Source organism: Rhinolophus sinicus, linkage group LG03 (genome assembly GCF_036562045.2).
Source record: "Rhinolophus sinicus isolate RSC01 linkage group LG03, ASM3656204v1, whole genome shotgun sequence".
NCBI classification, from domain to species: Eukaryota; Metazoa; Chordata; class Mammalia; order Chiroptera; family Rhinolophidae; genus Rhinolophus; species Rhinolophus sinicus.
In genome coordinates, this window is record NC_133753.1 from 127,124,848 (window position 1) to 127,152,197 (window position 27,350).

Genomic DNA, 27,350 nt, shown 5'->3' on the forward strand with positions numbered 1-27,350 from the left:
ATTTTGTGCTTTAATATTTTATTAAGAGTTTCAATCCAGATTCACAGAACTTGTGGTTTCTACCCTCAAATATCACATTTGTAAATTATGTGATATTTAAATTTAAAAAAAATAAATTTTCCTACAACTCTTCCAGAGAATAGTTTTTGCCTCCATAAATTTCTATTTGAAGGGTAGTACTATGTTATACATAACTTCTAGCAGATTGGAATTAAAAGTATTTGAAAACTATGTAACAACTTTCAAAAACTGGAAAAATCCTAGATGATCCTTTGTGAAAGCCAATGCTTTTATGTTTCTCTTCTCTCTCTCTCTCAATCTCTCTCTCTCTCTCTCTCTCTCTCTCTCTCTCTCTCGCTCTGTCTCTCTCTCTTTTCGTCTAAAGGATACTTACTGCTTACTTCTAATCATGTGTTATCTCTCAAACATTACCTCTTGAGTAAACTAAATATATTTGCAGTATCTGTGTACAATAACTGTTCTGTGTCATGTAGGGATGTAACCTGATGCTCATGGCCTTTCATCAGTTTTAGGACAGTTTTCATCCAGTGACTGATTATTTTATTTTATATGAATGCCAATTCTTGTTGCCTACGAAATAGCATTTGATCTGTCTTGTGCAGTAAAATCAATTTGTGTTATTTGCTGTTTGTAGTTTGCTCTGTGTGTCTTTAATGTTCATATGTGCTTGCATATCTAATACAGAATAAAGTTGCAGGAACACAAATAGGATATTGCATTTGTTTAGTGTTTTTTCATAATCAAGTGTAAAATCAGACATTTTGAACTATTTGAAAAGAGCATGAGAAAAAAATAAATGATATGAACATTATTTAAACACTTTCATTTTGTGGTAGTCATACAAATTATTGGATCTGCTAACTTTTTTGGTAGGTGATGGAGAACAATGAGATATGTATCTTTGATATGATAGAAAGTAGCCAGACTTTCTTTTTAACCATTTAATGTTGTCTAATCATCTAGGGCCTTCATGTTTGTCCTTAGCATGGGAAAATTGTTGCTTAAGTTGTATGTAAAACATGGTTGTTTCCAGTAATGTTTCATTTCTGCCTTTATCCTTTCTTTTTTTATGAGTTCATTCAAATGTTACATTAAAGCCAAATGACATGGAATTAGGTTTTAAAATTTCTCTTCATAATAAATTATACCAATCATAATTACATTGTGTTAATGTTTTAAGTTTTCTTTTGTAGCCACGTAAGACTTTGTCAATTTTTATTATAAATCTTTTTTTATACATAGCCAAAATGGAGGATTGACTATATGGTGATGTATTTTAGAAATGTACACCTAAAACCTATGTAATTTTACTAACCAATGCCACCCCAATAAATTTAATTTAAAAAAAATAGCCAGAATGCTTATTCAGTTATTCTGAGGAACTTGGAAATGTTTATCATTCCATTAAAAGAATATTCTATAGAAATGTTTTTAAAAGAAAAATACGCCTTTTCTATAACTAATTTAACCTTCAACAATGAATTATGAGAAATAAAATTTTCTGACATTTTATGAAGATACCTACAAATAAGCCAGACAGCAAATAAAATATCTGAAAGACAGAGATGGATACTTAGGGATTTTTTGATGGATTGTACACATAGGTATCAAGTTACTTGGTCTTTATTTCCCAGAAAAGGTTAATGACTCTTTTTGCTTTTACCCTTTTACTTATCTGTTATTTATAAAGATTAAAACAGGAACTGCACTGAAGGATGCATATGCCTATGTGTCACTACGTGCACGTTTTTCTGATATTATAGGGGACCAAGCCACAAAACGGACAGTGTTGTTAATCATTATTTTTAAAAGTTCATTCAATTCTGTACTACATGTTCTGCTCGGGCTATTAGAGCAGAGTGCACCATTTGAAAACCTTTTAACTTAAACCAGAAAAAGACTATAAATCTTACATATATATGTCTATGTTATTAAAATGGCCTCTACCTATACATTAATTCATTTAAAATATTAAGAATAAAACATTCTAAAGTAAAAGATGTTAAAGTTATGCATGCAGGTTTTTCTTTCTATAATCAATATGTTGTAGATTTTTAAAACATTTTATTTTATGTTAAATAAAATTTCACCAAAAAAGTGTTTCAGTGTTATCAAATTTACATTAATAATTGAACCACGAGCAATATTACCATCCACCTCTAATGACCATCCATCTATATTCTAGAGTTTCATTATAATTATTTGTATATTATTTTATTATATAAGTGACATGCATTCATTATATAGCATATGTTTACTAGCCTTTTATTACCAAATGTAACATTACTCTTATAGAAATCTCTTTTTTCATTGTGTTGATTTTAAAAGATGCACTAGTCATAAATGTATTTAATTAAAGTTATTTAGGTATTAGAGCACTTCCGTTTAAAGCTGGGAATATAATACCTTTTCCTGAAACGTTTTGAAAGAGGTTTGTTGAAAGAAGAGAGCTGTGGCATTCATCAAACGCTGACCTCTTCCTGTTGTAGTCGTGGCCAAACTCTTGCTAATTTAACTTGAAATGCATTAGTGTAACTCACCACTTTTTGTGTGTGTTTCAGGTGTGTGGAGGTCATTGCAAAGGAAGGACAAAACCTGAAAGAGCTGTATTTGGTGTCCTGTAAAATCACAGATTATGGTATGTAATGAGCCATTGTCCTAATCCTTTTCAAGAGTAAGAAGTTATGAAATCTTTGAAAGCGTTTGGAAAAAACCAAGAGCAATATCTTATGGAGACTTGTTTATCTTTATCTGTTCTCTGATCATACTAAAAAAAAAAAATCAAAAAAATCGTGAGACTAAGAGCTAGAGTAAAATGAACATGTGTATAAATTTATCACCACATGCAATCACATGCAGATGTGCACACACACACTCACATAGTATTAAAAAGAATGGCTAAAAGCTATACAGTGAAAATAAATGTCAAGAAAATTAGTATTTGATATAAGAAATGTAACTACAGAAATTATTACATTGAATTGATATGTGTAATTTAATGTCATCTCAAATGCACTCCTACTGACTTTCCAAATGCCAAACGTCTTAATGCTTTAAATTCTTTAAAGCACTGGAAGCTTCCACATTTAGATATATAGGAAGTAAATGGTACACATTTGTGTGCAAGATTTTAAACTATCTTAATTTTAAATATCCCTTTAAAATGGAGGAAAGCAAGTTCTATAAAAATATGAAAAGTATGAAATCATCCTGCTGGAGAAATAAAGAAACATAACCTAGTCTTTTCTTTCTTCTTCAGCTTTATGTATTTTTTCTTATTAATTTGTATGTTTAATCTAAATATACAGTGTTATCCAGATATTTGGCTTTATGGGAGACTGAAATGGTTTCCTTTTCTCTTTTTTTAATTTGTTCACTTATATTTGAGAATGTGCTTTCTATTATATCTTGAGGGAAACTAATAATCTGTTAAGTTTTAATAATTAACTCTGACATATGCTAATAAATGACTCCAGTCCTAGGATGTCATGCTGACCATCTGCCCTGGGTGAGAGAGTTGCATTTTATCAGCTACTGAATTCATCCTTTGGAAAAACTCTCCTAAAGCTGTAATAAAAATAACATAAAAAAGGATTTGGTTTAAAAATAACCCTAATTTCTTTTCAGAGTTTATTTTTTGAGAATGGTAAATATTATGGATTAATCCATAATATTTCTGAGTTGTTGGGCTTTTCCTATTTATATCATTCAAAAGGAGTGTTTTGGTATGCTTTTCTTTCCTTGTAGGTTGTTTTCTGGTTTGGCATATTGGATTCTCACTTAGATGGAGTAACTCTAAAACCTCCAATACCTCCCTATTGTCTCGGCCTTAGAGGGTTTTTTGTACACAACACAGGGCATAAGCTCGGTGCATGTAGATGTGTTAACTAACTAGTTCACTCATTCATTCCAAACTGTTTACTTAGCATTCAAGCTCCTTTACCATCAGTCTACTACCTGCCCCTGCAACCATATTTTATATTTCTTCCCTTTTACCTGTCCACTGCTAATGTCAGATTGCTGATAGCCAGGAGAGTTATTGATTGGGTTCCTTAGAATGAACTCTTCAAGTTCCTGAAGTAGAAACTGTTCCTGAAATTAAACTGTGTTCCAGCACCTGTTAAGTTAGCCAGTGCAAATAAATGTTCCAGAAGATTGGGAGAAGAGAAAAGGCTTTACATTTGAGACAGATCTGGGATCAAGTTCTATCTTTGTTCTTTGTTTTGTGGCCTATCGAAGTTCCTTCACTTCTCTGAGGCTCAGTTGCTTCATTTGTAAAATGGTATATTACTGTCTGACTTCGTGCTTCTTTGTGCACCCAGCATCCTGTTTAACGATGAGCGGTCTGTGCTACTGATACATGTTGCTTTCCTGTGGGAGGAGAACAGAGAAAAGATTCACACAAATTCTTCTACCTTCTTTCCTTTCGTAGATCTGAGAAGATATTCTTGGTTTGTTGTTGTTACTATTGTTTATTGTTATTGTTTAGTGATAGTCTCACATTCTGGTCTTTTGAGATTGTAGAATTTTTCTTTTTCTTCTGGAGATGTGAAAACTACGTTGAAGCCTTGCTAATATGGTTTATATTTATTTGTATCTCTGAATTGTTTAGGTCAGTTGTTCTCAATCCTCTCTGCCCATTAGAATCTCCTGGGGAGTTTTGAAAAAATACCGATGGCAGAGTCTTACTCAGGAATCAGAAATTCTAGGAGATGGGGCCCAGGCAATGGTTTGTAAAACCTGCCTAAGTGACGTTAACGTTGGCCAAATTTGAGAACAACTGGTCAAATCCAGTTGCGAGGAACCAGGAATTAACATTTGGGGCATTTCCCCTCATGGTGACAAGAAATATATCATGATTTTTCTCATATCTCAGTCCTTCCAGCTTTCAAGCTCTCTGTCCCACCTGTCTCTCTGCCTTCTTTTCTGAGGTTTTAGGTATTTAGAGGGTTCATGGTGAAAGTCTCTGTGCATCTCTTGGTTCTATTCTTCAGAATGTTGGCACGCAGTTGAGGATGAGGGGAAAAGGTCGATAGTTTATGAGATGGTAATATAATTGCTATTTGATTATAAAATTGAAACAAATTACTGAAAGCTGGCTCAGCTCATCTTTTTTTCACTGGTACCATGCCAATAACACATGCCTAATTTTTGTCAAAAAGACAGCAAAAAGGATTATTCATCATCACCAGAGAAACAGTGTGTTATTGCAGCTAACTGCTCTGCTAGGGGAGGCTGCCTGTGAGCCTTTAGTCTATGTTAACTATAAATCTTAAGGAGAAAAAACAGATGCCTTGTTCCTTCTTTAACTGGATAAATAGAGACGTACTCTGTAGAGCTATTTGATTATTGAGGCTACTTAGAAATGGTAAAATCTGACGTACGCCTGCTTAATACTGGGAGAATTTCATCCTTCAAGAGACAATCCCTAATTCTGCTTCCTGTGGTTTTACTCATGTCCCAGCGTCTCCTCCTCACCTCCTTTCTCCATGGTGCGTGTTTGTACTTGCTTTCAGTGCAGTGTACTGAGAATTTGGGTGTTTTTTGCAGGATGTATTAATTCAGAAACAGCAGCTTGCCCGGCATATCATTTGTAATTTTTGTCAAGATTCTCACAGATGTTGAATGTGATATTATAATACTTAGCAACACCTGGCCAGGCTGTTATGAAGTTATGTTCATTTTAATTTATATACGACATAGTTGTCATGAAGAAAACTATCATTCTAATAGGCTTCTTATTCCCCAAATTGAGCATAGATCTTTATGGTAAAGGATAGCAATTATAAACAAATCAATAATTCAGGCACAGCTAAATGGAAAATACAATTTTAAGAAATTGCTCCCTGAAGAGAAATCTAATATTGTTACTCGTCTATCACTGCACAAATATATGGTATAGGCAATATAGTGGGGGGAAAAACTCAATCTTAAGAGACTAGGTTAGAATTCCAGCTCCATCTCTTCTTTTCTTTGTGACCTTGAGCAAGTTACTTAACCTCCTAGTTTTGTCATCTATTAAGCACAGAACAATACTCACCATAAAAAGTAGTGAGAATGAATATAAAACATCTGTGTCATTCCTGGTGGCATGGTGGGGACTTACACCAGTCGGCAGTTCTTATAATAGAATCATCTCTTTTGTGAAGAAGAAGAATCAGCCCTCCTCCTCCTCCAAGTGTGGCTTTTCTGTCTGTGGGAGTGATTACTTAGAAGTTTGATCTATATTAGTCTATACCTGCCTCGTTGACTTCATGCCTAAGCTATCGAAATCAGATTCTAATTAGTAGGGAATAAAAAGAAAGCTATAGCAAAAGTGTAAACTCTTTAGTATGCTTTGTTAGGTGTCTGCCCTATCTCTTGTCTTTGTAACCTTCATTTTTGTTTGGGTAATTTTCTCTTGGTTCCCCTCATGCTTTTCTTTCTTCCAATAATAATATGTCAGCTAATAGTTTCTAACCTTCCTTTCCGCTCGCCTTCAAACACTTTTCTGTTCAAAATTCTCCTCCTTTGGGAAAGTGTATCCTTAAGATTAAACGGACACACTTTTAATCAACCTGTGTCATTCAAGCCCATGGAGGTCAGAACCAGGCTTTTTCTTTGGCGGCAGGACACAGAACATGTGGTGTAATAAATGAGATGGATGAACACAGCACCAATCTCCATTAGTGTCTCCACAGTGAATTTTACCGGTGTGACCCTGTGTCAGGGGTCAGTTGTAAAAAGGACCCAGCTTACTTTCTGGGTTGTTATCACATTTCTTTTGACTTTAGCACCCCTGAGGGCCTTAGAAATACACTCTAGAGGATATCTTTTTGCTTCCCTTCTCAAGTTGTCAAATAACCTTTAATTAAAGAGGACTATAAACACTCAACTACTGACATTGGTGTCTGGGGCCTCCAAGGTCATTGACAACCCCCAGACTCCCCCACAGGCTGCTCCGCTCTGTCATTCCCACAGGCCCGGGGACTCCTCTCCCTGGAGGCGGCCTTTGGCTGCCCCTCCATTTTGCTTGGTTCCAATGCTCTTCTGCCTGATCTGGGACTTGTAAAGCTAACCCAAATCTTCCACAAAAGCTTTTGGATTGCTCTGGACAGAAGGTCTGCCAAATCAAAGAGGTCCCTGTCCCCATAGTTGTCATTTGAGATGTCAATTTCAGTCGGCCTGCCACATGACAGGCAACATACATATTCATTCTGTCAATAAATATTGATTTAGCACCTACTATGTGCTGGGCTCTGTGGTAGATGCAGTACCTGTGTAGTTTCTACATTCCTGGAACTTTCATTCTGCTGGGATCTGGACGGCAGGGCTCGCCTGCTTATTAAACAAAAGAAGAGTAATGCATCTCTTTCTGCTAGACAAGAAGAATGGCAGGGAGTGGTCTGCTGACATTAATCTTTGTTTGGGTGTAACCCACGCCTCACCCCAGCCTTATTGACCTTCTAATTCTATTGAAAGATTAATAGGTTGTACAATCCCAACCTCTTCTTGGGATATCAGACCTCTTTAGCTGTTAGTTAACCCAAGTTGGGGCCTGGGATACATTATCAATGTAACCACACTGAAGAAACAAAAAGAAATCCCAACAAGCATTCTGGGTCACAAGAGTGCTTCATCTTTTCTTGCCAAACCAACACTGATAAATTATTCAAGAAAAAAACATACCAAAAATAATTTTGCTCTTTATTATATTATCTTTTAAAATATATATTATTAGGTATGTATTATATACAGTGATATTCCATTGAAAATTAATATCCTGGATTTCCCTTTTATGTTTTGTTTCATTTTCAAGTTGCATTTCAAGCAGCTCCAAGATTGCTGGTTAAGATTCAGCTCCTATTGTCAGCAGGAATAACTCTAATAGTTATCAAGTGACAGAAAAGAACTTTAGAAAATACATTTGCAAGTCAAAAAGAATGTCTTATTGTTTACTATTGACTATTCACGCTTTTCATTCTATCATTTAAATATAAATACCTTATATTGTTTCTAACAAAATAGTACTAAATTGCTAAATCTTCTAGTGTTTCAAATTTCCCTTTTTTATATGTACATCTTAAAAGTTATTTCTCTCCACTTCTACTTCTTTATTTCATTCCTGGAGTTCCTCACTAATGGATTTATATGTTTACTATTGTACTTAGCAAGTATTCTGTTCTTTTTCTTTTTGTTTTTTTCCCTGCTTCTTAGTAATGGTCGTGACTTCACAAAAAATTTGAATTTAATTATGTTTTTCTGAATGCACTTTTTTTTTGCTCAACAACAAAGAAATTGTTGACTTTCTTCTCTATTTCCTAAGACTGCAACTATATAACCTTGAAATAAAAGACTGAACAACAACAATCCTTATTGATGTATCTTGCCATAATACGCTACAGATCTCAAATCCATTGAGAAGGTCTTCTGATGACATTTCTTCAAGAAAATACTCTGTAACCTAACCAATTCAAAGGCCAACTCTAGCTTTATAAATAAATAATAGTTGTTTTTTGTTGTTGTTTTTAATTAAGAAATCTTGTAGCCTACAGTTAAAAGACAAATGGGCCAATTTCTGTGTGCTTGTCCCTAAATTTTCTTATACCTCCAAATATACGATGTCTGACAATTAAGTTCGCAAACTTGTCCTAGAAAAAGTACTACATACCTCATTCCTGAATATCACTATGGTCACCTTCGAAGTACTCCCCTTGGGAACCTATGCAGTGATGCCAGTGCCTAGTGCACCCTTCAAAGCAATTTTGGAACTCTTTTCTGGAATTGCCACCAGAGCTGTCATCATATTACCTTTGATGCCCTGAATGTCATCAAAATGTTTCCCTTTCAATATTTCCTTTATCTTCTCGTAAAGAAAGAAGTCATTAGGGGCCAGAGCAGGTGAGTAGGGAGGGTGTTCCAATACAGTTATTTGTTTACTGATTAAAAACTCCCTCACAGACAGTGCCGTGTGAGCTGGTGCATTGTCGTGATGCAAGAGCCATGAATTGTTGGTGAAAAGTTCAGGTTGTTTTCATCTAACTTTTTGACGCAGCCTTTTCAGCACTTCCAAATAGTAAACTTGGATACTATTGGTACAAATTCATAATGAATAATCCCTCTGATATCAAAAAAGTTTAGCAACATTGTTGCAACAAGTTCCCGAACTTAGTTGTCAGACCTCATATGTATAGGTATATATGTTGTTGCTCCAAATTAATGAATTTTTATAACTAAATACTAAATTTCCATATTCAACTGAATTGACTAAAATATAAACTTTCCAACTGCCCTTTCCTCAATTATTTTTAGCATTTCTAAAATATAATATTTCATTTTAATTTTAATGAGCTGTTTTTAACATTAATCTCGTGAAGAAGTCCTTTTACAGATAAAGAAATTTGTTTCAATCACATAGTCATTTTTCACAAAGTTCCTATCTTCAGCTCTCATTGCTTAGTATCCTTGAGTATGCAGACTCGGCATTTGTCTCCTTTGTACTGTGCTGTAGTAGGAATAGAGTGATTATTCATCATTATCAGTATTATATCAGTGATGAGTAGAGCTAAAGGGGACTGCAGTGAACACCAATATAAAATTGCAATAATACGAGATTTCCAGAATCCCACACAAGAAGCAACTTCCCAATGTTTAAAACTTCTTGAAAATAGATGCCTTGAGTGGTAGTGAGTTCTCTATTACAGGAGTTATTCAAGCTGAGATAATCTCTTGAGGAGGATGAGGAAAGATGGAAGCATTGGGCAAGGAACTTATCTGTATGATGTTTCAATTCCTTTCTACTCCTGGGATTTTTTTCTGCACTGGTTTTGTGTTTGTTTAGTTCATCAAATGTTTACTATCTGTGTGTGCTGGTTGGATGCTGTGGAGAATACAGAGATGGGTGAGAAGTACATACTCTTACATTGAGAAAGAAGATAATAAGCAGTGAAAAAGGTTTCTAACATATCAAGCAATATGATGGTGTCAAATTTTGAAAAGGCCCTACAAGATACAGGGGCTCAGGAGGAAAGGGTCATTAGAGATAGAAATCATCGGGGAAAGATTTTGGGTGTAGGAGACATGGGAGGACAGATGAGAAGGAAGGGCATGTGACGTACGTAGTACAGCCCCAGGAAAGGCTCGGAGCAAGAACAGGTGTCTGAATGGATGAGTTTGTATGCATTGGTTAATCTAAAGAAAGAACAGAAATCATCCAAAGTGATTACGAGTGCACATGGGCAAATTTTGAAGAAACTTTATGAAAATATCCTAGTTGAAAATTCAGGTTAAGTTCCAACTTTCATCTCAACTTTTCCTGTCTTATTCACCATTCCCATGGTAACAACTTTACTTACATATATTATATAAAATGAAACACTACTTTGGGTTTTAACTGTTAATCAAGTATCCAGTTCAGTTGCAAGAAGTGAAATGTAAACTTTCATGACAATAATAATAATGATAGAATAGTTCATATTGATTGGCTCTTTTCTGTGGCATTATTCATTGAACCTCATAAACACCCTACTTTAGATAGGTACTATTAATATGCAAGCTTACAGATGTGGAAACTGAGGCCTGGAAAGGGCCAGGTCCACATAGTTTGTGAGTAATGGTATGGATTCAATATTAAGTCGGTCTCTTGCATTATCACTCATCGGTCAGTGAGATGCTTAGGTTTATTACTAGAAAGCTTTGTTGGGTTTTCCCAGTTGTCAGAGTTTAAAAAATATAACTGAATGCTATACTACCATCTTTGCCCATCTGCGTATAAAGAAACCAATGTCACAAAGCAGTTATCCCATGAGATCTAATTATATAGTTACAGACCTTAATAGGTTTAATGTGCTTATTCACTATAACTTTGTTATGCTGACAACAAATATCAGTTGCATGCTATGATGAAACAGTCACTAGCTGGAAGGTAGACTTCAATTGATGTTCGATGTGTATTCATGTAGTCAACAAATATTCTCTTAATAATTTCCAAACTTCGTATAATTCTTCACGAGTTCAAAATTCTTCTTACATTCTCTTTCTAAATTACTACAAAAAAACTTATGAGGGAAGAAGAAATATTATTACTCTTTTTTAATAGAGGAGAAATTTGAGCCCAGACAGGTTTTAATTAGCAAAGCTGGAGCTAAAATCTCTGCATTACCAAACGTTTACTGGATTATGTGCAGATGACTTCTCACATTTCTCTGCGTTTCCTATAGAGATAATTTCTTCATTTAAATGATCATTTAAAAGCCATTTTAGCCAACACCAAATGACATAATTACATAGCAGTTTTTTAAAGTGCAGATATTTCTAGAGATATGCAATTGTACCATTCTCAAAAACATAACCGTGTTTTCCCGAAAATAAGACCTAGCTGGACCATCAGCTCTAATTGGAGCAAAAATTAATATAAGACCTGGTCTTATTTTAATATAATATAAGACCGAGTCTAATATAATATGATATAATATAATATAATATAATATAATATAATATAATATAATACCTGGTCTTATGGACCCAGTCTTATGCGTCTTTTGGAGCAAAAATTAATATAAGACCGGGTCTTATTTTAATATAAGACCAGGTCTTATATAATATAATAAAATATAATGTAATGTAATATAATGTAATATAATATAATACAATATAATACCGGGTCTTACATTAATTTTGCTCCAAAAGACGCGTTAGAGCTGATGGTCTGGCCAGGTCTTATTTTGGGAGAAACACGGTAAGTAACTGTTCTCTTAAGTTCATTTTCCCTAAACCTGAGCTCAGAAGTGCCCTGGTTTTCGGTGTTGTCATCTGCCTCAGTTGCCCATGACTTTTCTTCCTGTAGGAGAGCCTGTTCCCAGAATGTTCTCTGAGAAGTCACAACCGAATGTCTCCTCAGTGTGGCTTTGCTCTCTGTCCCCTCTATGCTGTTTAACTTTAATGCTCCTCATTTTCTAAGATATCACAAAAAGTAGGAGCAGAAAGGGAGGAAAAAGCCAGGAGCTGTACGCCTTCCTTCTAAAGCATCAAACCATGTCTCCTCCACTGACAAGTGCTCTCTTAGGGTTTTACCTTCTCTCTGAGATGATTTTGCCCTTCCCAGCTGATGTTTCACTAAATCTTCTGCACTACTTACCGGTTAATTAGCCTACTTAAGACACTTGGCATCTGATTTATTTTGGAAAAAAACAAAACAATAAAAACAAACATCTGCCAAATTTCCCATTAGAAAGTGATAGAAACAGTCATAGGAAAATAGAAATTAAACACTGGAATAATTTACTTGACTGTATGTCTAGCACTGACCATTAGATCCACTAACACTGATAGGATTAAGCCTCACCAGTCTTTCTCTTCACATTTATTAGCAGGACTTCCTTATATTAAGAGCAACTTTCCTTTATTGACTTTTTGGTTTACTTGAGTTCAACTTATATAGGAAAGGAAGGAATAATATATGATTTTTTCTCTTCACCAGTTTTCAGATTAATTTGGTTTCCATCACCCTCCAAAGGTGAGCAACAATGAGTTGTTATTGTTTTCTTTAATTATAACTATAAACTCAAAACTCCATTGCAGTCATTTTTCTTATTGATACTCAAACAGTCCTATCTTTGCTATTGGGTGCTTCTTCAAGTTGGTTTCCCTGTCCTTTGAACATAGACTGATTTTGTCTAAGATATACCAGGCTCATTTTGTGCATTTCGTGCTGGAGACATTGGCATCAGCTGTCTTTCTAAAGGACTCTGGTTCTCCCAGTGAATTAGGCTTTTTTTTTTTTTTTTTTTTTTTGCAAATTTCATATTCTAAGTGTATGCTACACTCTGACTCTTGTATCACTGTTTTTTCTGCCTTTTATTCCTCCAGCTCAAAACCTACCCTGTATCTCATCACAAGTGCAAGCTTCACATTTACAGCTCAGCAACATCAGCCCAGGTGTTAAAGCATCCTCACTTAGGGATTCCCGACATGCTAGAAACTTCTCGTTTCTTATAACTAACACTCTCTTAATCCTACCAACATTTAATCCTTTTGGAAAAATTAGGGCTGGGACACAGGAAGGAGAAGTTGTTTTATACTTTAGCCACTCCATCAGCTCTCTGGGGATTTCCTTCTGATTTTGTTTGTCTCAGATTTTTCTGCATTTGTTTTAAGTAAGTGCTGAAATTGGACCCTTTGGACCCATTTGGAAATAAGGAAAAAGGTATTCAAACTCTGCAGATTTACCTAATCTCATTCAGAGACTTTCAGACTTCCTCATCTTACAGTGAAAAATACATTTACATTTAATATGCTTGTTGAACTCTCACTAAATTGATTTCATCACTTACTAGAATGACCAGCAAGTTGAAAAACACTGCTCTAGTTCAGTTTCTCCTTCAATGTATAGATAAGAACTAGTTGTGTCAGTCAGTAAGAACTCAAGAGCAGAAAACTGGCGGATTTCCTTGGTGCAGAATGAACACTGTTCTCACGGTAAAAGGTGCCAATCTTCCCAAGCTTGTCAAGTCTCACATATTGATCTTATTACCTGTGAAATAAGGGGCTAATATTGTTTCCATCTCATATGTTTGGGAGTAAGAGAATTGAACAAATTCTCTTAATGATTTTACTTTAGGATAGATATTCAATGGAACTTTTTCCCGAGGCAAAAAGGTAGTTTTGTTAATTTAATTTCCTAATTAAATAAATCAAACTTGCTTTTAACTTTAATATTAAACTATTCATTTTAACCCTTATCCCAAAACATTCCCTTGGGCTTGTAAGACCCAATCATCTAGAATTCATCTGTCAAATGTGTTCTTTTTCTTGGGTTTATCTGCATGACATTAAATAAATAGTTTGAACTTTTCAACTTTTCAAACAATTGTGTTGCGTTGACATGGTTGCTCCAGCCTGTGTGCCTCTGTCTGCAGTGTGTGCCGAATGCCTGAAAGCAACATGTCTTTCACCGAGAATGACAGGCTATGGGCAGAGGAAAGGAGGTTTTAAAAATTAGAAATAAGGAGTAAACAGAAGAAGATTCTCTCTGTCTTCAGGGAGTTACGGTACTTTTCTATTTGTTTTATATATATATATATATATTTGTTTTATATATATAGATATATAGATAGATATATAGATAGATAGATATAGATATATAGATATAGATATAGATATACAGCCTTTTAACTCCTTTAATATTGATATAATATAAAGTTTGCTTGCCAGGATACTTTTATAGGGTAAATAATTCTTGGAAGCAGAAGAAAATTATGTAGAAAACTACCTAAGTACTGTTGGATGATTGTGCTTTGTGCCATATTTGTAATCATCTCTATCCATCAGTTTTGATTTGAAGATATTTTGTTTCCTCTTGTAAAGGATTCTTCTACTCTTTTAGATTGAAAATCACAATCATATCCTAATCAGATCCAGCCCCTTTCCTGCCCTCTGTGTGTTTAGAGAATCTCTCCAGAGTCAGTCTTGGAAAGTCAGATTTGTGGTTTGAAGTCCAGAGATTCTTCTCTGGTGTACTGAGGACGAAAAGGTCATGCAGGAAGCAGCTCATGACCAAGCCAACGTCATCCAGAATGACACTTTCTGAACATGCTTGAGGACAATGTATTTGAAATTTTAAGTCATTTATATCCTTTATTATTATTTTTTATTTTATTGGGGAATATTGGGGAACAGTGTGTTTCTCCAGGGCCCATCAGCTCCAAGTCATTGTCCTTCAATCTAGTTGTGGAGGGTGCAGCTCAGCTCCAACTCCAGTTGCCGTTTTCAATCTTTAGTTGCAGGGGGCGCAGCCCACCATCCCATGCGGGAATTGAACCGCCAGCCTTGTTGTTGAGAGCTCGTGCTGTAACCAACTGAGCCATCCTGCGGCCCCACCTGCAGCTCAGTGGCAACTCATTGTCTTCAGTCTAGTTGTGGAGGCTGCAGCTCACTGGCCCATGTGGGAATCGAACCGGCAACCCTGTTATTCAGGGCTCGCGCTCTAAGCAGCTGAGCCATCCGGCCGCCCATCATTTAAATCCTATAGTAACCAACAACTTCTTTTAAATGAATGAGAATAATATATATAGTATAATAACACATAATAGTTAAAATAGCATACATACATACACATATATTTCATAATAAATAAGATTCAAGCCAATTTTGTACAGCAGGAAGAAGCTTAACATTTAAGCTTTACAAAATAAATGATGAGTTTGAAATTCAATCAGTCCTATTTTGTGTTGAGGCAAATGTGGTTGGCTTTTTCTGAGACTCATCCCTTCTGCTCTGATTTACATAAGAAATTGGGTGAAATCCTCTAAAGCATTCGTTTTTCAACTTTTCCTTTACAACAACACACCTTGCAATCAAGGTTTGCGAATGGTTTACTTGCTAAAAAATTATAAATGACAACAGATTCAGTGATTTCCCCTTTCCACTCATTGGATTCTGATAAAATTTTCTTGAGTGGCAGAAAGAGGAGTGAGTTCAGTCAGCATGCTGAAATTTGCACATAGTTTGTGGACTTTGTCATCACAGCTTCTGGTGTGTAGTACTTACCAGGATACAACACATTGTTAATTATTTACATGCTTGTGAAATTCATTATTATGAAGGCCAATCCCCTACTCCCCATCCGCATATTCCTCCCAAATTGCTGCCATGCTTTTTTACTTCCCCAGGATTTGGGGGCTAGAGCAAATTCAGGGAATGCACACAAGTGTGTGCTGTGCATGTCAATATTACCCATCACATTCATCATCCTGTGGAGGAAAACACTGATTCTAGAGCTGGGGGCCCTTGAGGACAAATGGAGCACCGAACAGCACAAATTGAAGAAAGAGCCTCCCCATGACACACAGAAATTATGTGAAAAGGCTGCGCCACAATTATGCTGCTTTTCTCACGTAGCTCATACTTAATGTCTTTGCTAAATAGACTGTTGATTTGAAATCTACTCTCTCAGATTTATGCAAAAATAGAATTTTTAACTTTTTATTCAAGAAAGTGGCCTTTATTTTTAATGGCCTACATAGCATATACTTTTAAATTAGTTATTTTAAGGTATAACATTTAAATTACACATGTAGTATAATTTCTTCAGGTTTCCTGGTATATATTAATGGTAAATATATACTTTAAAACATTTTTTACATGTGCTGGGCTCTACAAATATTTACTTTTTTTGTTTTCAACTTTAGGAAACCAGTTGAAAATTACAGAATTAGGCTTTGGAGCTGTGTAGTATATTTTTGGACTATTACAAATCTATCTAAATCTACAACCTGCTAGGAAAGATCGAATCCCTTCCAGTTTGTGATTGTAATTTATGATTTGTGTGGACTTGAGTCTGTCTCACAAATACATTTCGTATTTTCTGAACTGAGCTTCTGTTCTGCGCCAGGCAGGTCTCTAACTGTGCGTGTTCAGTTCACTGATTGACTGACTGAGAGCCGGATTATGCTTACTAACACATATTCAATTCCCAGCTGCTACAGAAAAGATGGACTCCAGGGCCAAAATTGGACCCTCCCTAACAAAGCTTGCTTTCTGCCACTGGTAATACTTAGACAGTGAATGAAAATTCTGTGACCTATATTCTTCCATTTAAATCTTTTAAAATTTGAATTAAAACTTTGTCAACAGTAATTCTAACCACACTGAGGCAAAAAGAGTGTTCCCTGCAATCTGGTAGCACTAAATGTGTAATTCATAATTATCCAAAGTCCCTTTTCTCTGCATAACTTTTAAGAACGCTCTCGATGTCTTGAAAATTCCATGCAATTTTCTTTAAAAGTTGGTTTGGAATGCAACCATGCATCTTGAAGCCCACATACAGTGAGTTAAATTACAGCAATAGCATATTTCTCAAGCACCATATAGTTGCAAATCCTTTATCCTGAAGAATATAGTAAAAGATTTTCTCCTTGAACAGTGAAGGAAGTTGAACTTCAGGGTTGTTTCAGTTTAACACACGATGTGCTGCACACTGAAAGCTGTGTTTTGCCTTTCCTCCTGTTTCTTCTTTATTCCTCCCTTGTTCCCGTGAAAGGAATTAAGTATGTAATGCTGATTATAAGACCTGACCCATGTTATCATTAGTCTCAAAGCATCCTTTCCCCATCCTGGCTTATGTAAGCACTTACTTTTCAGTGGGTTAATCTAAAGGCAGAGTAGACGGCTGTTTGTTCTTCACCGTCATCTCTGTCACCTCTTTAAAACCATTACTGGTCTTCTCGGACTCCGGGAATGGCATCGCTATTCACCTCGTTACTCCAGCCAAAACTGAGCTGTCTCCGATGCCTCACTTCTCTTTGTGTCTCTCATCACATCCATTAACAAGCCAGATCCGCGCTACACTTGACATGTGTCTCAAATAGAACCAGCTCCACTAACAACTGCATTAGCCACTTAATTGTATTCCCTATTCGTGTCGTCTTCTTACCTTATAGGCTATTTATCACAGAGCAGCTACAATGAACCTTCTAAAATATACTTGAATGAATGAATAAATTAAAACGTTATTAAAATTAATCTGTTCATGACTTGAGCCATATGTTGTTTATCCTGGTTTACACGTAGACCTAAAACCGAAAGAAATACTAAAAGTTAAACATTTTGGTGCCTTGCCTACCATGAGGTCTTACTAGATTCAACTAGACATTCAGACATTTCTCCATCAGAGACCACACTGGGCACAGTCTGCTCAGCAGGATGAAGCAGGGGAACCTCAGCTTGCCACAGGGCAGGGTCAGGCAGCCCTCTTCTGCGGGAGAGCGTGCAGCAGTCCGTGCCACAGTCCGTGCCACAGCTCCCCCAGCAGCCAGGGAAGCATCTTCTTTCACCCACTAGATGAAGGCTCAAGTGCAAGGAGATGAGATCCCCATAGCATGGGTGTGGGTGCTGCCCTGGCTCAGACGCTGCAAGCCCCCCAAGTACTAATATTTCTTGGAACAATCAATAGGCATAGCATCTAGCAGCCCCAAAAGTTGCATGTCCAGTTCCAAGAGTGACTGCACTCAGGGAATCTAAAGCAGTGGTGTCCCCTGCAGGTATTTACAGTTCTCTCAAACCAGACAGATGCTCTCTACCGCTCAGTCATTCTTCCTGTGAGCAGTGTTGCCTAGTAACATGGCTAATGCACCATGTTAGGGGAACACATCTAGGAAATAAACCAAAGGTCACATTTTCATTCAGAAGGGACATGGCTTTGTTACTCACCATAGGATTTTAAAATCCGCTTTGGATTTGACCCTAAGTATTAAAATTATATTTTACTGGAGGGCAGATATTTAACCATCATCCATATCATGTTTCTTGCCTCCTCTTCACAGCACAGTTTTTTTGTTCGTTTGTTTTTTGTTGTTTTTTTGTTTTTGTTGTTTTTAAGAAACAGATATTTTACTCCTAAAATTAAATGGAGGGTGTAAGCCCTGTGACAGAATGTCACTGCTGTCTCTGCGTCCCTCTGCTCCATCCCCTGGACCAAGCTGGACCAGCCAGGCCTGGCCTCATCGGGACTCTGACACCTTACACACATTACAGACAAAGCCAGCGGCATAAGCACCTTTAGATTTCCAATTTATGTTTGCGTGGGGGAGAAGCCTAGCTCATATAAGGCAGCAGAATCACTAAGAATATTGCTTGTGCCTGATGTATCAATCTGGTCCCAAATGACACAACTGAATAGGAAGAAAAAAAAGATCATTGAAAATTTGCCACTGTAGCATTTTACTTTGCTATTGTTGGGAAGGCTTTAGACTGACACCTACTATCCCCTAACTATTGTCCTCCAACCAGCACAGGGATCTTGAGAGGGAAAAAACCTGTCAGTTTTGCAAACATCTTTTAAAGCAGGTGTTTCTATTATTAAATCTCCTGGGGCTGGGGGATGATGAATCAGGACTGGAAACTTCCTATACGTTATTAGTGGGAAAACGTCGCAAGAGTGTATTATATAATGTGCTACAAATTCTATTTAGAAGTATTTCCAATTAGCTCAAGTATTTGTTCTGAGATAATGAAAGAAGTTTCAGGGGCATCCTGTAGGATTGGGCTAAAGGATTATCAGGTTTGAGAGCTATAGGAGCTATTAGAAAATACTGATTCCTGTGAAGCCTCTAATTTGTGTTGAGGAGGAAACAGGGTCCGTTTACCCCAGCTCCAGAACCAGAATGACACTGTTCTCTTTCCCAGGCTAGGGGACTTTTTCTCCCACAGTGTAATTTCCACGCACACAGACCCCCAACCCGGCTTCTTTGTGAGACCAACCAGCTTACCTTTACTCTGTAGAATTGTAGAGGAGGGTAGAAAATATGTTTATTGTTCAAGTGAATCATTTTATGTGATAATAGAATATTATTTTTTTGGTGTGATGATTTTAGAAATTTTTTTATTAACTTCTTATATAACATTTTAAGAAATAATATATATTTTTGTACGTAATTGTTTTCATTAAGTAGGATAGCGTTGTTATTTCTCAGTTTATTCAAGAATGGGAAAAGTTGTATTCATTAAGCAAAATGTGTGAGTTGTTTATGCCCAAATATTTTTAAAATACCAAATCATATTTCAGTTTACCTATGTTCTTGAATGATATTTAGCTGGGTACACAATATTAGAAATTGCAATTATTTTCTTTTAGTATTTTGAAGATATTATTCCACCGTCTTCTGGTTTCCATTGTGTTGAGAGAGCTGCCCATCATCATTCCTTTGTTAGTGATTGTCTTTTTTCTTTTGACTGCTGATAATACTTTTTTTTCTTTTAGTGTTCTGCAGTTTTTCTGTCATAGCTCTACTTATGTATTTCATTTTATGTACCATGCTTAGAATTTGTAGAACATTCTGGATCTGAGGACTCCATTTTTTAATAAGTTTGGGGGAAGTTTCAATAATTATTTTCTCAAACATTAATTTCCCCCCATTATCTCTATTCTATTCTTCTGGATATTTAATTAATCATGTATTATCCCCTCCTTGTGCTATGTTTATCAATCTCTCTTTTATATTATCTATCCCTGTGTTATAAAGGATGCTATCTTCAGATCTGTCTTCGAATTCTAATTGTTTCTTCAGCTCTGTCTAATTTTCTCTTTAAGCTCTCTGTTGCATTTCAAGTTTTAGTGATCATATTTTTAATTTCTAGAAATTCTGATTCTTTTTCATATAGTGTCTCATTATTTACTCATGTTTTCAGTTTCCTTTGCCTCTCCTGAACAGTTTAAATATACATTTATTACATTTATGTGTGATAATCTAAAATCTTTTGGGGTTTTATTCTTTTGCTTGTTCTTTCTGCTGGTTCTCATTCATAGTGGCTTAGTTGTTTTGTTTTGTTTTGTTTTGTTTTGTTTTGTTTTGTTTTATAGTCGCAAGCTCCTATTTGGACTTTATCTGTGGGAACCCGGTGGAGCCTGGGTTAATGGGTGTGCCTTCAAAGATCTCTTTTTTGCAGGAACTTTGAGGCACTACCAATTTGGACATCCTTTGAGTTTATTTCTCAAGTAGGGGTTTCCAAGAACAGGAAAGGAAGGTAATACACACTCCAAATTGATGTGAGGAGTGGCCTGTGGCTTTAATTCTCAGAGGAGATATTCGTCCCCACTCTGTCTCACATGGCCATTGAAATCTGGCTGCCAAGATTATCAGCAAGTCTTCTCAAGGTAATTGTGGCAGTCCTCCTTCATTTGGGGGTCCTTAATTTTTTTCACTTGTTTAAAAAAAACACCTTTATTTATATATCATAAAACTCACTTATTTTAAGTGTACAATTCATTTATTGTAGCAAAGTAACAAAGTTGTATGACTATCACCACAGTCCAGTTTTAGAATATTTCCATCACCTCAATAAGATTCTTTTGTCTGTTTAAAGTTAATCCCTGTTCTCCTATCCAAACTCAGTCAACTGCTAATCCACTTTCTGGCTGTATAGATTTGCCTTTGCTGTATATTTTACATAAGTGGAATCCAAGATGCGATCCTTTGTGTCTGCCTTCTTTCACTTAGCATTCTGTTTTGAAATTTATCTGTATTGTGGTACATATCAATATTTCCTCCCTTTTTATTGCTCAGTAGTAGTCCATTGTCTGACTAGTCCACATTTTGTGTATCCATTCACATGTAGATAGACACTTGGGTTGTTTCTTCTTTTTCATTGTTATGAATAATAGTGCTATGAATAGTCTCATGCAAGTATTCGTATGGATGCAGGTTTTTATTTATTATGAGTAGATACTTAGGAGAAGAATTGCTGGTCTGAATGGCACATTTTTTCTTATTTTCTTATAAAATAAGCTATGTATTTATAAGAGTGCTACTTTTATCACATTTCTAACTGTTTTGTAGTAAAAATAATTCTTTAGTATATCTGGAGCACAATAATGTTTGAAAGACAAGTCTGTTTGGGTTTTTATCTACAACTTAATAAGAGAAACTTGTGAGTTGAAATTTTTGTCATTTAAATTTTTTTTATTTTATTAAATTTATTGGGGTGACAATTGTTAGTAAAATTACATAGATTTCAGGTGTACGATTCTGTATTACATCATCTATAAGTCCCATTGTGTGTTCATCACCCAGAGTCAGTTCTCCTTCCATCACCATATATTCGATCCCCCTTACCCTCATCTCCCACCCCCCACCCCCACCCCCCTTTAAAAATATTGACTTGCAAGCTACTGATCACGTTTATGTGTGTGTGTGTCCTCTCTCTCTCTCTCTCTCTCTCTCTCTCTCTCTCTCTCTCTCCCCCCCTCCCTCTTTCTCCTCCCTCTTTCCCTCCCTCCCTCTGTAGTTATTAGAGTCATCAAAAGCCCTTAACAGCACAGGAGGAAAACACCAATAGTGTCAAAAGTATTAGCCATGGAATGTTTTGTTTGTAGCTTATTTTTGTTTTCTCCTAGGACACAGCAGAGCTAACCCTAAGAAAGTAGTTTTCTCTTCTGCACTTTCAGCCAAAAAATTAGGTTAAAAGAAATACATTTTTAACTTTTTAAAATATTCAAATTCAGATTACTTAAGTTCTATTTCTGTTATTATAATGAGCATGAACTTAAAAAAATTGTAATTAATAGAAATTAACTCCATTTTGGAGACTTTATTTTGACTTGTCATGCTTTTATTAAAAATATCCACACAGACCATTCTTATTTCTCTGTTTGGGATTTTTCCACCCCCTAATTGGATCACAACTAGTAAATAGCTACAGTTGTTATATATAAAAAATATTGCAAAACTAGCAAAGTCCACTACCATATGTGAAGAGAATTTTTCTTGCCTCTTGCCCTTAGGTTATTTAGGGCTATGAGGACAACATTCTAATATTGTTAGTTGCTTTGAGGTTTTATATTTGCAGATCAGTTTACTGTGAATCAGCTATTTCATAAATTTCATGTGTCTTTGGTAAATGGAAGTGAGCACAGGTGTTTGTGATTACCTGTCACCTATGAGCACTTTGTGATTCAAGGCCTTGTGTTACATTCCACCCAGTAGATGATGTTACTTCACTAGGCAATGCTTTAAAATAACTTATTGTGCTGTGTTTCTCTTTTCTTTACAGCAAATTCATTTTGGTAAGATCTTTCTAAATGGATACTGTTATTGTTCATGGAAAATCTCAAGAACATAAGGTTGATTTAAATGCTTTTAACCAATCACTTATCTTTAATGCACTGAATCATCATGGAGATGCTGAGAGCAATTTAGGTTCTGGTATATGATACTCTCTAGTGAAATTTTATTGTCTTGAGATTCTGGCATATCTATCTTAATAGTAAGTTGAAGATAGAGTTTCAATTCAGTGTATGGATTACATTAGTATAGGATGTTACGAAATTTACTTTTCCATCAAGTATATGTATTAAATTTTAGCAGTAATCAGATGCCCATTGTCAATTCTAAAATATTGTTATTGTGCTTTTGAGCATGGCATCTAAAGAAGAAACTTGATTTTTCTTGGTAGAGTCCCTGAAACAAACAAACAAACAAACAAAAAAGGTGATTAGCATATTGATGTAAGTAGATTTCTGCCTTCCTAATGCTCCTAGAAAGAAGCTGTCCTCATGTGCTTCCCACATACTTACCCTTACGAAGTTTAACCACTTCTTTCTGTTTCTGTCCTAGCCTAGTGAAGCCTCAGCAGTAAGTGTACAAGAAACTTCTGGTTATACAGAAGTCAGCGTCATATCAGGGTGGTGTTATTGTTGTAATTATTTCTATATGTACACACAATAATAATAAAGTAGCTTTCATTTATAGAGCATACCGGACACTTACTTATAGCGAACCTGGAAGGTAAGGAATGTTATCCCCATTTTATAGATAAGAAAACCGAGACCCTCGAAAGTCTTATAATTTGCCTGAGGTTATTCAGCTAGGATGCAAATCTAAATTTATCTGATTCTAAAACTCATTCATAGAACTTCTTTTTCTTTTTTTTAAATTTGTTTTTTAAATTTATCGATGTGACAATTGTTAGTAAAATTACATAGATTTCAGGTGTACAATTCTGTATTACATCATCTGTAAATCCCATTGTGTGTTCATCACCCAGAGTCAGTTCTCCTTCCATCACCATATACCTGATCCCCCTTACCCTCATCTCCCACCCCAGACTACCCTGACTTTTTTGGTTTGGAAGATTTCCTGGTTTCTGCCCACCTTGTCTTGCCTTTTATTATCTCCTTCCTACTTGTTCTCAATTGGGACCCCATTGTAACTTGTTTATTTGCCTTGATTGTGTTATCTGAATGCATCTCCACTTCAGACTGTTGAGTAATTAGTTTGTGCTCAAGCACCAAAGAGCATGGATATTCACTTACCCATTCATTCAGTCATCTACCAATAAGTGTTTATTGAATGTCTATTATGTATAAAGTGCTCTACAAGATATTTTAGGGAGCATGAAGATTGAAACACACCTGCCTTCTTTTGCCTGAGTCCTCCTTGAGAGCAAGGCCTATGAAATGTTAAGAATGAAGGCAAGAATACAAAGAAACACCTAAAGGAGTTGGAAGTGGTTTATATCAGGAAGTAGGGTTTGGAAATGAAGTGTACAGTATAAGACTGCGGGTTGTAATATATAACGTAAAATATATACATATATATTTTAATAAATGTAAATCAATCTCATAAAGAAAAGCATTCTAAGCTGTGATGAAACAGTAGGATGTAGTTGCAGGAAAGTGCTAGATGTTTCAGAAACATGAGAGTCTAGCATGGCTAGAGCCTAAGATGCTAGAAAACAGCCATAATCCTTTCAATCAATAAATATTTATTGAAAACCTAGTTTTACGTCTGTCACTGTACTAGATACGAGACACAAAGGCAAATTCCCGACGTTCTTCTCTTCATCCTGCTCCCTCTCAAACTGATCTTGAGTGGCGCCGTGGACGTGTACATGCAACACAGTGTGATGAATGGGATGCACATACTATCCATGCACCAGAGACCTGGAGAGTATAGAAAAGGCCGTCCTAAGTCAGCTGGGTATCACTGGAGGCAAGGAGAGAGCACCAGCCGACAAGGAGGGAGACGGCAGCAGACAGAGCTCTGAGGAAGCTTGGCATGGCTGACAAGGGCAAGATGGTCACCTGTGGTGGAGAATTTTCACAGACCAGAGTGGAAAGGTAGTTGGGAGTGAGATATTGGCAAGCTTTAACTCTAAAGAATTTAGACTTTATCCTATAAATGTTCAGTTATTCGGGGTATTTGAGGAGGAAAGTGGAAAAATCAAATTTATCTTTCAAAACAGAACTCCGGTGGTGAGAAAGAAGGGTGGCACTGAGATCAGTGAGACCACCAATAATAAGGAAGATATTGGAGTAGTCTAGGAAAAAGGATCAAATCTCAGGTTTCTTAGGGTTTTTGCTTTTGAATTTCTGACCTCAACATTTTTATGTCTATATCTATGTCTGTATATCTATATATCTATACTGAACTTTGGTGTTCTAGTGACATCTGTGTCATTCATATATATATATACATATTTATATATTATAATTCCAAATATACATATTATAAATAAATGTATTCTAAGCATAAAGTTCTTTAAATCTTATCTCTGTAGGTTATAATCTTAAAGAGCACAAATGTTTCAGGTGGCAATGTAACATGCTGAATACCGACAGTATAATATCACGTGAATATCTGTGACTCGTGAAACAGTGTGCAAATGGAATTCTTAATGAATTTCAACCCCTCTTGTTTTAGTTGAAGGGAGTATTTCTCTTATTTTGTCACTTTCCTGAATAACAAAATGTCTTTGATTCTCATTCTTGGCCCACACTGTCCAATACAAGTGTAACTCAAGCCACAAATGCAAGCTACATACGTAATTTAAAATTTTCTAGTACCACATTGAAAAGAGTGAAAAGAAACTGGTGGAAATTCATTTTAATATTCTACTTAATAAAAATATATCCAAAATAGCATTATTTCAGCATTTAATCCATTAAAATATTACTTCTGAGATATCTTACATTTTTAATACTGTTTTTGAAAGCTGATGTGTATTATACATTTATAGCACATCCCAGTTTGGACTAGTCACGTTTCCAGTGCTCAGTAGCTGTGTCTGGCTAGTGGCTGGCTACTGTATTGGAGACTGCAGCTCTAGATGAACCATCTTTAGTGTGAAACTCCATTTCAGAATTCATTCTAAATTTAGTGAAATATGAGAAAAATGGATATCAATGTGACTTCTGCCTTTCTTTCTTTGTGGCAAAGATGCAGCCAGTCACTGAACATGGTTTTATTTATTTTATTGCCTTGGTGACTCGGAGTGTTAATTCATCCATCTAGTTAATAGACCTCAAGTTTACCCCCTTCTTCATCTTTCTGAGACTTCTTTCCTCCTCTTTATAATCTCATCCTTTTGTTCTCAACTGTAGTATCATTTATAAATAAAGCACACTGTTCATCTGACATCTTGGAAAACAGACAGGAACATATCAGATAGAAATAAAAAAGGAAACCATCTCCTTCATAACTCTTTGCCCTCTTGTAATGAAACCTGCATTATTTGATATGATAATGAATTTTTGAAATCGTTGTGTCATCTCCTTAATACTCTTGGGTAATGAATAGCAAGGAGTGCTGTTCTCTCATTAGGATGCCTGGATGGGTCACAGAAGCCCACGTGGAGTGGATCCCCTGTAGAGGACACATGTCTGATTTCTGGACCATGCTTTGTGATGAATCCTGCAAATGATGAGGTGTCAGTAGAATGCTAGTGTTCAGCATTTCAACATTACATATAAGCTGAGAAGGGAGAAAGAGAAACTAACTCTGAGTATTTTGTCAGTAGTTTAACATGCACTGCATCCATTAGTCTTCACATTATAGACCTTCAGTGTCTGTATTATTGTTGTTATACTGCTAAGGAAATATGCTCAGGTTATTTGCAAATGTTGCCTGAGGACACAAAGTAATGGTAGAGACAGGATTTAAACCCAGAACTCCCTGACCCTAAATCTGGTACCCTTTCCACTAGAGTATGCTGCCTGCTTGGATCAAATCTTTCATCCATGAACACTGTGCTATGTCTGTTCAGTGGAGCATGGTAGAAAGGAGCCAGGAGACTGTTTCTAGTCCCTGCCCTGCCACTAAGGGGTATGTGAGCATGTGCAAATTCTTTCTCTTCTTTCTAATGTTTTCTGTCTACATCTGTCTCAGGCAATGGGCTAGGAGTAGCGAAGTTAGTAATGCAGCCCATTTTCTAGGCCATCATGTGAAATATAATTCTCTCTGTCCTCCCAAAGCACCATCTGCTTGAAGGCAGAGGCTTTATTCATGTGATACTTTGGAGTCAAACAGGCCCCAATCCAGAATCCAGTCTTGTCCTTAACATCTACGTGAAGACAGGCATATTATTTTGTCTCTCTGAGTCTCAATTTCTTCATCTGTGAATCGGTCTGTTGTACAGATTCAATGAGAAAATGCAATAGATAGAATTTGCTCTTTCTACTCACATCAGAAAAAATGAGAATTTCCTTCAAAAAACACTTCTTACATAAGAACTAAGTTCTTAGCGTCAGACACACTCAGAGAAGGAAAAAGTGTGGTCAGGGAAGATTTCAGACAGGTTGAAGATTTCAGGTTGGTGGAGGAAGGAAAGGTTTGGACAGAAAAACTGGGCAATGCAGTGAGCAGTATTGTTGGAAAGAAGATGAAAATCAGGCATGGCATATCTGAGAACATTCGGAATTTGTAATGATTTGTGAGCATTTCAACATGGTTCAAGTTGTTGAGTTTTTGGTCACAAGTTAACCATAAAATTAAGTAGCTTCTGCTACTGTTGTGAGCTGTCTCTTCCAGACTCAGCTGTCCCACTGTACTTCTCCAGCCGCAGAGTCCAATTTTTCG

General features: G+C 36.1%; 1 protein-coding gene across 2 annotated transcripts in view; it reads left to right on the plus strand.

Moving 5' to 3' along the window:
* FBXL17 (F-box and leucine rich repeat protein 17) overlaps positions 1-27,350 on the plus strand; it is a 464,141-nt gene that overhangs the window by 297,321 nt on the left and 139,470 nt on the right. For both annotated transcript variants that reach the window (XM_019727982.2, XM_074328624.1), the window contains exon 7: positions 2,583-2,659. In XM_019727982.2, coding sequence (XP_019583541.2) covers positions 2,583-2,659 — 77 coding nt within the window. The remainder of the gene's footprint in view (positions 1-2,582; positions 2,660-27,350) is intronic.